The sequence below is a fragment of the Scleropages formosus genome, chromosome 3 (assembly GCF_900964775.1).
Source record: "Scleropages formosus chromosome 3, fSclFor1.1, whole genome shotgun sequence".
Lineage (NCBI taxonomy): Eukaryota > Metazoa > Chordata > Actinopteri > Osteoglossiformes > Osteoglossidae > Scleropages > Scleropages formosus.
Window position 1 is genome coordinate 22327405 of NC_041808.1, and position 14541 is coordinate 22341945.

The 14541-nt window shown below is 44.9% G+C and overlaps 1 protein-coding gene across 1 annotated transcript; it reads right to left on the bottom strand.

Annotated features, from left to right (window-relative positions):
• Positions 1–56: 56 nt before the first annotated feature.
• chrng (cholinergic receptor, nicotinic, gamma) lies at positions 57–11233 on the bottom strand. Its single transcript, XM_018753219.2, has 12 exons — positions 11088–11233; positions 4308–4509; positions 4056–4100; positions 3649–3761; positions 2866–3021; positions 2664–2761; positions 2369–2569; positions 1962–2076; positions 1655–1769; positions 741–957; positions 450–583; positions 57–328 (listed from the first exon to the last, which is right to left on the bottom strand). The coding sequence occupies exons 1-12, from the start codon at positions 11231–11233 to the stop codon at positions 161–163; spliced, it is 1710 nt and encodes a 569-aa protein (XP_018608735.1). The 3' UTR covers positions 57–160.
• Between the last annotated feature and the right edge of the window lie 3308 nt (positions 11234–14541).

A 14541-nucleotide genomic window follows, 5' to 3' on the forward strand; every position in this document is an offset into this window, starting at 1 on the left:
ACAAGAACACAGCATACCACAAGTCCCACATTCTTTGGCCAGCAGCAGTCCCGTCGTGTTATAACTGGCCCACAGCCCATAAGTTGAGGGGCTATACTCCAGAAGTTTCACAAATGTACGTAAATATCTGCAAATGTCTCACTCGCATGTCTTCATTCATTCATTCTGGCAAGTATTTTTTCGGGTCCCCGGGAAAGGGCAGCGGAGGGGCTTGGTTGAAGTGTCCCATGAGGAAGATGCTTACAGTCCCCAAGACGAATAGCAGTGCCATGACTATGAAGCACACTCTGTCAATGACCCGAGCCACCAGGAACCACTCCTGATTCTCCTGAGGGTGGAAAACGAGCTAGTCAGAATCGGGAAAGGAAAGGACCGGATGGCCCTACGTAGCATGGACTATGGCGGACTGGAGGACAAGAGCTGTGTCTCAAAGGGTTGGCGGTACTCACACTCTGAAAGCAGCTCTGCTCCCGGGTGCTCTCGGCGATGTGTTTGCAGGAAGTCACACATTGCTGCACCTCTGGAGATGCGTGGGCCAGACTGGCAGCCACGTCCTGTTCCTGGCCCACTTCAAGGCCGTTCCCTGCACGGTCAGGGTTTCCCAACCACCGGGATATGGCCCGTAGTAGAGAGTGACATATCAAGAGAATGGAACATGAAACAAGAAAGAGACAAAAGCTGCAAGCAAGGAGAAAAGAAGAACTGAACAAAGAGGGAAGGTAGAGGTAAAATAGACTCACTTATCTTCTCCAGCATAGCACTGGCAAGACCAGCCCTCTCCCTCAGCCTGGTGAACATGAGCTCGGAGCGAGCTGACTTCAGGACATACTCATCCGCTTTGGCGATAAATCTGAGTGAGCTGCGCCGGCGACTAAATGGGAGGGAGCCGCTGCACTCTGGGGGGGTCCAGGGTCGCATCCGCATGTGGAGCATCTTTGGCAGTACGTTAAGCAAGATCTGGTGCACACAGAACACAGGGAAATTCTAAGAACCAGCCTTGCCCAACACAGGGCTGAGTGAGGTGCATCCTGGATGTGACACCACTTCATCATAGTGTAACGCATTTTTAGACTTCAGACTACACACACACACACACACATACGGGGTCGAGGGGAGCCGGAGCCTAACCCGGCAGCACAGGGCGTAAGGCTGGAGGGGGCGGTGACACACCCGGGACGGGACACCAGTCCGTCGCAAGGCACTCCAAGCAGGACGTGAATCCCAGACCCACCGGAAAGCAGGACCCGGCCCAACCCACTGGGCCACCGCGCCCCCCAACTTCAAACTAATCTAAAATTAAAACTTATTTTAAGTTACTGAAAATAAAAAGATATCATCTCCAACACACACATTGACTGAAACCGCTTGTCCCAAGCGGGGTCGCGGCAAGCCAGAGCCTAACGCAGTAACCCAGGGCGCAAGGCTGGAGGGGGAGGAGACACACCCAGGACGAGACGCCAGTCCATTGCAAGGAATCCCAAGCAGGACTCGAACCCCAGACCTATCATAGAGCAGGTCCCATCCAAACCCGCTGTGCCACCGTGCCCCCCCTTAATATTTACACGATCAAATAAAATCTAAATAAAAGAGACGTCCCTTCATTTATTTGAAATGGTGAGGTGAAGACTGTGCAAAAGAAGAACAGGCAAGGCACCTTCCGGACTTTGTCTGTCATCAGGTGGGTGTTGGGAGTCCTCAGAGAAACGTTGAGTACAATTACACAGTTCATCACTACAGTGGTGGTCACTGACATGACAAACATTAGGTATCTGCAACAGAAATCACAGTCATGAAAAGTAGCATGTTCCAAAATCCGTAGTAAGGCAACAGTGGTATGAAACATAAGCACAACATGTAACTGGAAGTAAAATCAGTCATATTGGCGAATATAAAGTAGAAATCAGTTCTGAATAGCTGACTCAAAAATACTTGTAGAGATAGAAGGAAAGAGGAGGCCTTACTTGCCAATAAGCGGCACAGACTGTGAGGTCTCAGGAACTTTTTTGGCAATAAGGAAGAGGAACACTGTCTGTGCCAGGAGAGTTGCAATGGACATCGTACATTTCTGCCCTCCAGCTGTTGGGGTCATAACCAACAATGTACAAATATATCCAAATTACCGTGTGAAATCACTCGTTGCTGCGATTTGGAAAAAAATATTGCGTGCCGTGTGTGTACTTATGAGTCCGTATAGAATGTTTGTGGATTTTAAATAAGAAATAGTGAATTGTTTTGTAATTTCAGGTTACGCATGAAATGTCTTTGCAATTCTGTAACATTGTATGACTAACACTTGAACCAGAAACTGATTTCCAGTATGGCTCCTCTTTCAGAAGACTGGACAAACGCACAGAGATGCCGACTGTACCTTTGGCAGGCAGGTAGTAGACCAGCAACCCCAGCGAGGAGATCAGCACACATGGCACAATGATGTTGATGATGTAGAACAGTGGTTTCCTCTGGATGATCAGGAAGAATACCAGTTCCTGGTACTCCAGCTCATCCATACTATACTCCATGTGGATGAGCTTCTTGGCAGGCCTGTGCTTTATGGCCCACTCTCCATTCTCTGGTGAAAGAAGAGGGACACTGGCAATGTCACTATGTGGGCTTGCCACTGCTTGCTCACGTGGTGGCACTAATGGAGCAGAAACAGTCCCCACCTGTAAAGGCCTCAGGGTCAATAACAATCCACTCGATAGTCTGGTCCTTCTCAGAGGTGAGAATGAGATCAATGTCATTGGCGCTGTAGGTGTGGGAGCTGATCCAGAAAATGCCGCCATGTGGAAGAGACTTAAGTGTTAATGGTGGACTAAGGAGTACCTGTTTTTGTATCTGATTGACCAGGTTGTGACTGAGCCTCACCGGAACACCATGGAACAGTTCTGCCAGTCAAAGGGAAAGTAGCTGACTGTGATGGAGCAGGCACTGCGATAGATGGCAGGGGGCAACCATTGGATGCAGCCCGAGGAGTTGACCAGGGCATTGGTGTAAAGTGCGATTTCAAAGTTCCCGTCGACACTACAGAACAAAGAGGCCCACTGCTGGTGACAACAACTTCATCACCAAATCTATTCATTCATCATGAATAATAACTTCTCCAGTGTGGGTTCGCAGTGATCCAGAGCTTATTCCACACATGTATAGGGCATGAGGCAGGGTACACCCTAGGCTGGACAGCAGCCCACCTCAGGGCAATCACTGTCACGCACTCACCCACTCACTCACTACAGACAATTTAGCATCACCAGTCCACATGAAACATGTCTTCAGACCATGTGAGGAAACCAGAGTCCCTGTAGAAAACCCACACAAACACAGGACAACAAGCAAACTCCAGAAAGACTGACACAGATTCAAACCCACAACAGATCCCACAGCCAAGGAACGTTGAGAAACCAGCATTACCCACTGTGTTACTGCATCACCCATCACCAAATCCATCAAAAAAAACTGAGCATGCATTATCCGTGGTAAACATGAGATAAATCTCACTGTGTACTTCCTCTATTCGCGTTATAAATAAAATGACGTGGAACCCCTCCCGCAGCAAGCTGAAATTTTACGATAATCAAGACAATGTCAACTTCAGTTTCTAAATCTAAACTACCTAGTTTCAACTGCACTTTACAGGGTCAGCAAACTCACTTGTTCTCAAGGACAATGTCTGGTAGCCAGATGCTTTTTGAGGGCACACGCAAGCAAGTAATGTTCTCGTACGCTGGCATGTGATCCCACTTCAGCCGATAGTCACACCATTGCTAGAAATTGCAGGAGAACATCAAATTGGTTAAAGTTGGTATACATGAAAATCTTGTTCATATGAATAAATATTAGTGCCATATGCAGAAGAAAAAGAATAGCAGAAGTATGACATATATTTGCACACAGTTTTTAGTTTTTGTAAATATATCATTGAATTATGTGTTGTTCTGCTTGAGTCTGCTAAACTACCAACCCCATACTGAACACAGGGGGTTAATTGTCACCACACATTTGTCTCACACTCAATAGAGCACTTTTCAAAATCACTGCTCTTTCATTATAAAGCCTACCAGTTCAGTCCAGACACTGGTGGTAAGGGCCTCTTCTCGCTCATTCTGCAAGTGAGCACAAGACTCGTTTGAAGAAAACTGACTAATTTGGGCCATATGTGCAAGCAATAAAACCAATGAGTAATGATATGTTGGAGTAAACTGCTGTATATCTCACAACAAAAAACTGAGAATTAAGAAGATAAGCCAGTGACCAGGTGTTGAGAGTATCTGAACACGGAATGCCACACTACACAGGAACACTCGCCTCACCAGGGAAATGAGGTTGGTCAAGGTCAGCTTGAACTTGACCTGAAGGACATCATTGCTATTCTTCACAGGTCGGATGTTCTTGCTGTAACCGTTCATCAGCTCCTTCAGGAGAGGACCCTCAAGGTTCATGCCCAGCATGCCTGGAATGAGATACGAAAGGATTGCTGTGCCCTCTGACCTCTGAGCCCTTACCAGGGCTTTCCTGAAGAAGCAGTTCCAGAGGGTCACTGTAATCCCCAGGGTTTTTGGTTACCTAGTTAAATGTACTGGGCAGCATCCAATGAATAAAGAGAATCACAAGGTATTATGGATATGAAAAGTCAGATATTTTTACTGTTATTTCTTATATAACAGTCACAAGTGTTTCACTAGCTGTTTGGTGTTTTAGTAATGAATGGACTGTTAATTATGCATAAATGTGGTCTGCGCATTTCTTTGAAAAATAGCCAAGTACTTAGAAATAGCGCTTTAATGAAGTTGCCCCCCCCCCCCTACAAACAGCACAAATAAAATAAACCTTATGATTCGTTAGTGCTACATTTGTGATGTTTTGTGCCATAAAAATTAGAATGTGTGCCATTGCAGTTTTTGAGATGTTAACATTTTTTTTGTTTCGCAAGTGACATCACTCCAGCCCCCCTACAATGCCCCGGGAACTCAAATTCGGGCTTGTACGTTTGTGTCGATTTGTGCCGTTCAAACCACCGTCCTGTCTCTTTTACTTTTTAAATATTAAGGTATATATTACACGTGTCATCACTGCTGTATCTCAGATAGTAGTGACTATATGACACGTTATTTCTGGCAATAATATCCATAACATGTACATGACTTGTAGTCCGTATAATACTACTGCCTTTTACCTGCTCCTGTCCCTCCCACTTCACTCAGCAGTCCATGTTGGGGGGATAGCAGGTAGTATAGTAGTTGGAGCTGCTGCCTTTGGACCCAAAGGTTGCAGGTTTGATCCCTACCTCTGGCTGTAGTACCCTTGAGCAAGGTACTTACTCTGAATTACTCCAGTAAAATTACCCAGCTGTGTAAATGATTGTAAGCATGTAATAATTATGATTGTAGCATTGTAAGTCATTTTGGAGAAAAACCGTCAGCTAAATGTTGTGCTCGAAGACGAGGGAAAAACTGCTGCTGTTCAATGGACAGAATTTACTCACCCAGGCCAACACAACGAGTGGGGAAAAAACAACACAACTGTTAACGTTGAGTTTTTTTACTTTTTTTAAATGAACAACAGAACTGAAAACATGGTCAAATGCACTGTAATGTTTCCAGTGTCCTGTACACACAGCACATTTGTGCCGTTTGTAGGGGGGCCAACTTCACGGAGCTCTCTTAGTTTGCTCAGCTGAAAATATGGTGGTTAGAATTGATACCGTTGAATCTGAAGGTTGCTGATTTGAATCTTATCTACTGCTCTAGTACCCTTGAGCAAGCTACTTACCCTAAATTGCTCCATTAAAAAATGACCAAGCTGTATAAATGGGTAAATAGTTGCACGTAGTTCAACATTGTAAAATGCATGAATTCTTCCATCCATCTACTGAGAGTGAATAGTGTGTTACACTAGGGATTCAATGAACACTTGTCTCAATAGGAAGACTCGGGGCACCAAGAATGACTCATGGCAATGCTCACATCACGTTCAAGAAAGGCTAGCAGGGAAACATGTAGACCCCTGGGCTAAGATACGCATCCTCATTCCTTGGTAATCAGTTGATCAGCACAGTCATCCTTACTTACACAAAGGCTACCCAGTCAGAAGCCACTTACCTGCAGGCAGACAAACAAATAGGACAAAGGTGTGGAGAGATGCCAGGGGAGAGCAGAGTGATCTCATGTGTCTTCTGTCCAGAACAAAGTTTCTGGTTGTCTCAGTTCCCTCTTCTCCCTTTTTTGCTCAGATCTGGCTGAGGAAGGAATGGGGAGCAGCGGCAAAGGGTGGAGTCCGGTGATGGTGGAGTCTTGATGTCTGGGGCTATTTTTGTGAGTCCTGGCCCATGGTTTAACATTCAGACTGCTACATTGTCAGCTGTTGGCCAGTGAACCACAGAAGTGAGACCGCAAGGGGTGTGTGTGTGTGTTCAACGGTCAATGGAATGCATTTCTCAACAGGCAGAAGGGCCATTTACTTTATTTTTGTCATCAGTTCCCGTTAATTCCGACCAGGATGGCAAAAGAAAGAGATCACGTTACATTTATTCACCCGTCATGTTCTCGTAAGCCAAGTACAGATGGTGGGATCCAGCCAGTTTGTGGAGGGATGGGGACAAGCAGCTGTAAACATGTTACATATTTCTATCTGTAATACCCAATGAGAAAACAGCCAAGCACAGGGCACTTCACAAGCCCTACTTCTCTGACCTAGAATTCCATGCTTCAAATTCTCTCTCTATCTTTCCATACATGTAGCATGATAATGTTTTGCTAAGAGCAAACTTACTGAACAGTGAGTAATGTGTGAGAGTTTAATAGAAACTTGAACGTTCCAGGACGCAGATTATGCTACACACTGAAAATTTCCATTCCATATGGAGCTCAGGGTGGAGTCAGTCAGCGTTGGGGGTGAATCATAAGTGAAATGTCGACTTTTTTTTTTGCTCCTTTGCAACAGCAACATAACATATAGAACACAAGGACAAGAATTGCAAAGGGGAGTCCAGCATTCATACACACACACACACACACATTTTCAGAACCGCTTGTCCCTTACGGGGTCACGGAGCCTACCCGGCAACACAGGGCGTAAGGCCAGAGGGGGAAGGGGACGCACCCAGGACGGGACGCCAGTCCGCCGCAAGGCACCCCAAGCGGGACTCGAACCCCAGACTCACCGGAGAGCAGGACTGCAGTCCAACCCACTGCACCACCGCACCCCCGCAGCATTCATACAAATTATGATTAATTATTCTCAAAAAATTCATCCCTTGGATCATGTATATACTGTTTTACAGGAGAAAATTCAGATGTAGACCACAACAACAAAACATTGTTACTAAATTAATAAAGCTAAAGGAAATAAGGATAATACACCTCCAAAAAGTTTCAGAAATGTAAGTGTAAGCGCAAAGACTTCTTCCATTTAAGCATTTGAACATGAAACCTTTCTACTTTCAATTATATTAACATCACAGGTAATACATTTTAAGAGATAATCAAATAATTTAACAGTAAAATAGTAGAATAAGAATGCAAGTCCAGTAATAGTGATATTATCCAAAAAGTAGAATACGTGACACAGTGAAATAGAAGAGCTATGGAGGGCAAAATCCAAAATCCAAAACCAAGCTGTAAACAAAGAGAAAAAAATGCATTTGGCCTTCTCAGAAAATTTGCAACTTCTCCACATGATTTCAGCTGGCAGATTTGGGTAGAAACACAGACAAAATTATTTAAAGATTAATTGTGTAGTTGGGGGTGCGGTGGTGCAGTGGGTTGGACCACAGTCCTGCTCTCTGGGGGTTCGAGTCCCGCTTGGGGTGCCTTATGATGGACTGGCGTCCCGTCCTGGGTGTGTCCCCTCCCCCTCCGGCCTTACGCCCTGTGTTACCGGGTAGGCTCCGGTTCCCCGCGACCCCGTATGGGACAAGCAGTTCTGAAAATGTGTGTGTGTGTGTGTGTGTGTGTGTGTGTGTGTGTGTGTGTGTGTGTGTGTGTGTGTAATTGTGTAGTTTTACTTTTTTCTTTTTATCACCTTTACTATGATTCTTGTACCAAAAATAGTAGAATTGTACAGAATTGTGCAAATTGTAAGGAGATGACTTCCACTTTTAATTTCTAACTATCCCGTTTGTGTTTTTAATAATAATAATAATAATAATAATAAAAAATTTGTAGAAGGTCAAGCAAAGTACAATAGTCAGTGATTGTTTATAGGTACATAACTAAAAGGAAACTAGACACAGGGAACTAAAGACACTAAATATGCCCAGCACTTGGAATGTCTCGTAATGATATTTTTATGGATCGTCCAGAGGACTGACAATCAAATATGTGAGCTTCCTTTGTTGCCCACAGTTTTATTTCTGTCCCTGGAGCCCAGGCACTGCTCCTGAGGGCCAAACCATTCCTGTACCGTACAGGAACTATTATTGCATTGACTGCAGCTGTTCAAGTGACACAGGGACAGGTGCCCGGGCAACGACCACACAACTGCTCCGTGATGACAAGCACACTAGGACAGGACTCTCCGAACTGTTGTCTTGAGCTGCATTCCCTGACAAACTGGCTGACTGTATATTGATAAAACCTTCCTTAGTGGACACTACTGCCAGCAGTCAAATGAATAAATAGGTATCAAAACAAGAGCTCAGAAATCCTGAGAGCTTTACAGTCTCATTTAGTTTCTTTACCGTAGTCCTAAACACCACCCTACAGAGGCTATAACCGCTGTTTTTCTCTGAATTATGTGACAGTTGTCAGTCTGCTGATGAAAATACTTATTAAATTAACCTTTAAAGATGATTTTGAATACTTTCTTCACAAGATGATTCTATTATCACAGAACATTGCCTTTCAGTAGAGCCATGGAATAAGGTAGGGAGACGTGGCACATGAAGATCTCTGCTATGTTTTCCAGCATACTGCTGCAGAAGTGCTGGGTTTGTGGAGTGAGCAGTACATTTCAAAATGTAGCACTTCAAGATACAACTATACCCCCACTTAGAGGTGCCTGAGAAAATTGAGATAAATGGGAGAAGCCATGGAAAATAATTGTATACATACAGACTTTCCCTGCCTTACAAAGGTAACGTGTTCTTGAGAAGCCCTTCATAATGTAACTATAATGAAATGGAAGGTTCCCTTTATTAATTACTGTGTAAGATTGTGTGTATTATTATTATTATTTTTATGAACAGCAGTAGTACTAGTAGTACTGTACAGCTGTCTACCTGCCTACTCATTGAGCTCTTTCTCAGTCTTAGTAATTGATTAGATGATAAATATAGCACATGCTTAGGAATCAGTCAAGAATTGGCACAGAACAGGCTTTCATGAAGAATACACACACACACACACACACACACACACACACACACACACACACACACACACACACACACACACACATTTTCAGAACCGCTTGTCCCGTACGGGGTCGCAGGGAACCGGAGCCTAACCCGGCAACTCAGGGCGTAAGGCTGGAGGGGGAGGGGACACACCCAGGACAGGACGCCAGTCCATCGCAAGGCACCCCAAGCGGGACTCGAACCCCAGACCCACCGGAGAGCAGGACTGCGGTCCAACCCACTGCACCACCGCACCCCCCTCATGAAGAATATTTTGATTTTATTATCTAATTTAGTTTTAATTTTTAAAGAATCTAACAGTAAAAAACAAGGGATTTTTGTTTTATTACACCTTTGTTGTTTATGACCAGTGGTGACTTAAAAAAAATTAAATTACAGACTTCTGTTTGTAATTGTGTTGGAAAACTGTGGAGCCAGTGTACTTGAAATCGTATTATAGTGTTATTCTGTTAGTTTTTCCTGTTTTTTAATAGTTCTTGACCTGTGTCATTTTTTTTTCTAGATAGTTCTTAGTTGGCAGTGTTTTTGGTCTGGTCATTAGTCAGAACTATAAGAAATCCCAAACTTCCATGCTCTGCTTCCTTATGCATGGTCACCACCTCGACCAGAAAAACCCCTGTGTATAACACAGGCTGTCAAGGTAGGCATGTAGGTGGTATGAAGTTATTTGCAGGAGATGTTGTCAATCACAGCAGGTGATGTCATTAAGAAGGAATTCTGTCAGAAGTGATGGGGGGAGGTTCACCTCTGAACTTTCAACCATTCACAACAGGAGGCTATCGGTCAAATGGTTTAACATGTCTATGAACATACCAAGGACTCCTCAAATCCATACTTCAAACTGCAGTCCATAAGGCATATGTCAGGGCAAACAGAGGACACGGAGGAGACTGGACCTAAGTTCAGGATCGTATATTCAAAAGCAAAGGACTAGGCTGGTTCTTTTGGTCAGGGATGAGCAAATCTTCGGTCAATTGACAGATGGAGCTGGATTGAAGAGTCAAGGTCAGGGTCGAGGGATGAAGCAAGCAATCACGACCAGGGAGACGTGAAGCTGGTCAGCTGGTTAAGGGCTCATATACTTCAGTCATTTTTAAATTCCAGGACTCTTCATGACTTATCCAGCAGCAACCAGCAAAAAAAAAAACGCATGACCAAAAGTTAAGTGCTCCAGTACTGAATATTTACAGCAAATGACACAAAGCCATAATGAACTCTAATAGATTTTAAATTACTGACTGCTTGCAAATGCTGAAAGAGAAGAATATGCAATTTACACGAGTCTACAGGAGATACCACTGCTAATGAGGTAACAGATAAATATTTTAACAGGCATACCATTGTTGGGGTACTGAATGTCTCAGTGCAGCTGCAGTGTGCATAATTAGGTAATTTCATTTACGAGTCAAGTGGACAATAACCAAATGATTATTAGATTTGGTGAGTACTAAAATGTGCTGCAAGTCCATAACAAAATATGTAGACACATATTTGTTCCCCACATGACTTGGCTATCGTGCTATTGTCATGTCCACACCCGCACCACAAACGACAGCACCTGACACCAATCAAGCACCTGACTGAGCGCTTTCCTTTAAAAGACCCTCCTCAGCACCCGTACACTTGCAGAATCTTTCTGAGACAACCGTCCCTCCTGTGCTATGTCTTGTTCTTCCTCATCCCTTGCTTCCTGTCTCCGTTCCCGGGCTTTTGACCCTTTGCTTTGTCCCCTGACCACGTCCTTGGATCCTCGCTCTCATTCTGACCACCGATAGACCGGCGCTTCGCCCATCCCAACAACAAGAACTTGCCTGATCCCTTGCTTCCTGATGACCAATCCTGCACTTGGGTCCAGCCGCCCCTGCGTCCTCGGTTCCGCATGACAGCTATCAAGAAACATTTCCTGAAAAAGTTTGGTTATGCTCTCAGCTGACATACAAATAATACTTAGCCCTGAAATTTCACACCAAAAGGATTTTGGATTTCAAACAGTTGCTTTGGGACATGTATGAAGACACTAATGGTTATGTCATAGCTCTACCGCTTGGCCTACAAAACCTCGTGTTGCCACCAATGCTACAGACAGCTGATCCACGGACACTAGAACAACTCATTGCTGTGGCTGTCAGCTGTGATGATTCTGCAAATCATCTGAAAATATTCTGAATCACTGGTTTCCTTGCTTTTCCTCAGTTCACAATGTTCCCATCCTTTCATGTATCTTTTGAGCACAGATTCACCCATATTTCCAGTGTCAAACTTCTTCATGCCTTAACAACACCTGGCCATATGCTTATTTGCTTTGTCCTGTTGAATCTTTGCAGCTGTCATTTGTCAGCCATCGTAAGTTAAAAGCACATTTTCAGGATATTGCTGGACAATTCACACTGACCGTGCCTAAAGTACAAGGATGAGTCTGAAAGTATCCAAAATTCGTTTTATTCCTTTAAAGAAAAATACTGAGTACACTTTTCTCACATATCTGGCAAGAAAGTGCTTTCTTCTTTTATGGTCCACACCAGAAACATGGTAACTCAAGTATCTAACTTACTTCAGTTGCTTATTTTGAAATCTGTGTGCCAAGAGTTCAGGCAGTGGTTGAAATGTTTCAGAGGATCCTGTTGGCAAAAGTCCCAAAGATAGATGGAGAACAGATTAAAAATTGCTGTATGACCATGAAAATCTGATTTTGTTACTTTATCATGATCTTCAGTATAGTCCTGGGTGACTTCAACCTGCAAGTCGACGACATCCATGGAAGCAGCCTTCTGTTGTTTCTACAGTCCTTCGATCTCTCCCTGTCCCAATCCCCTGCTACTCACAAAGCAGGCAATTGTCTTGACCTTGTATTTTCCCATAACTGTGGCTGTCCCGTCCCCTCTGTCACTCCACTGCATGTCTCTGACCACTTCTTCATTTCCTTTCAACCCTGCCTCACCACTAATTCCTCGCCTCTTTCTGCACCCGTTGTCACCTTCCGCCACAACTTAAAATCTCTCTCACCTTCCTGCTTTGCCTCTGCTACACTGTCCGCTCTCCCTTCTGCTGCACAATTCTGGGATCTATCAACAGACAATGCCACTAACATTTTCCTCTCCGCCCTATCGCCCACCCTTGACTCTCTCTGTCCACTGTCTTCTAGACCAGCACATCCCAGTGCCACCCCATGGCTGACTGATATGTTACGAGCTAACGTAACCAAACTCCGGGCTGCAGAGCGAAGATGGCGAAAATCCAAGACTCGCTCGGACCTGTATACCTACCAGTCACTCTTAGCTACTTTTCACTCTGCTGTCTCCCCAGCTAAAACCTTCTACCACAACAAAATATAGTCTGCATCTAAAAAACCACAGACTCTTTGCCACCTTCTCACCCATTCTGTGTCCTCCACTGCCTCCTTCTCCTTCTTCTATCATTGCTGATGACTTTGCTTTGTTTTTCAGAGACAAAGTCAATGCAATCACTGACAAGTTCTCAGCATCACCTGGCCTGGTTCGTGCTGGACCTCTTTGCAAAGCTATGCTCTTCAAATTCAAGCCACTCTCTGAATCTGAAATCTCTGACCTCTTGATATTACACAGAGCCACCACCTGTTAGCTTGATCCAGTCCCATCGTCACTCCTACAGAACATTTCCCCGCAACTCTCCACCTTCATCTCTAAGATCATCAACTCCTCGCTCCCCTCTGGCTGTTTCCCAGCTGCCCTCAAAACTGCTCTCATTTCACCTCTGCTAAAGAAACCCTCCCTGGATCCCAATTCAGTCCAAAACTACAGACCGGTCTCCCTCCTCTCCTTCCTGTTTAAAACTCTAGAGCGGGCAGCCTATATCAACTGTCTGATTTCCTCACCTGGAACCATCTCCTCGATGGATATTAGTCTGGTTTCAAAGTTGGTCACTCCACTGGGACAGTCCTTCTGGCGTTGTCTGATAATCTCCAACCTGCTAGAGCCTCCTCTCTCTCCTTGGTCCTCATCCTCCTCAATCTGTATGCAGCATTAGACACCATCAACCACCGGATTCTACTCTCCTCTTTTAGTCAGCTCTCTTAGTCAGCAGTCACAGGAGCGGCACTAAGATGTTTGAGTCCTACCTATCTGACAGATCCTATCAAGTGGTCTGGAGGAGCTCTCGTTCTTCTCCTCTGCCTCTCTCAACCGGTGTCCCACAGGGCTCGGTACTGGGTCCTCTTCTCTTTTTGATCTACACCTCCTCCGTCAGCCCAGTCATTGCCTCCCATGGATTCAAATACCACTGCTATGCTGATGATACCCAGCTCTTCCTCTCCTTTCCACCTGGTGCGGCAGACATCTCCGCACGCATTGTTGCCTGCTTGTCGGACATCTCTTCATGGATGTATGATCACCAGCTACAACTCAACCTCTCCAGAACAGAGATTCTTCACCTCCCAGCTGGCCTGTCCTCCTGTCATGACCTATCGATCAAATTGGACAACTCACTCATTTTGCCTACCTCCTTGGCTAAGAGTCTGGGAGTGACGATTGACTCAAATCTGCCTTTCTCTCAGCACATTGAAGTCACAATCCAGTCCTGCAGATACATCCTCTATAATATTCGTAGGATCCGTCCCTACCTCACAACTGACTCTGCCCAACTACTTGTCCAGGCTATGGTGACTTCCCATCTGATGTTTGATGGCCTTCCTGCTACTACCATCAAACCTCTGCGGCTGATACAGAATTCTGCTGCATGAGTTGTGTTTGATTTGCCAAAGCATTCCCATGTATCTCCTCTATTCGTTTCTGTGCACTGGCTTCCTATAGCTGCCCAGATCAAATTCAAGACCCTGGTTATTGTCTACAGATGCATCAGTAGAACTGCTCCAGCTATTGACTTGATCAACCGCTACACCCCAGCCAGACCCCTTTGCTCGTTTACTTCTGCTCGCTTGGTGGTGCCGTGCAGTAAAGCACAAAACGTTCTCGGTTCTGGCTCAGTTGTGGTGGAATGACCTTCCCCTCGCACTCAGAACTGCAGAAACTCTGTCTACATACAAGAAGGGTCTGAAAACTCAACTTTTCCAGACCCACTTTGCCCAAGATCTCTCCAGCTCATGTATGGTGTAAATGTTCATGCACCATAACTTTACGATCATCCCCAGATAAGCCTTTACACAGCCACTACTCCGGCATTGTACATGAATGTTTGTTTGTGGAGGGGGGCGCAGG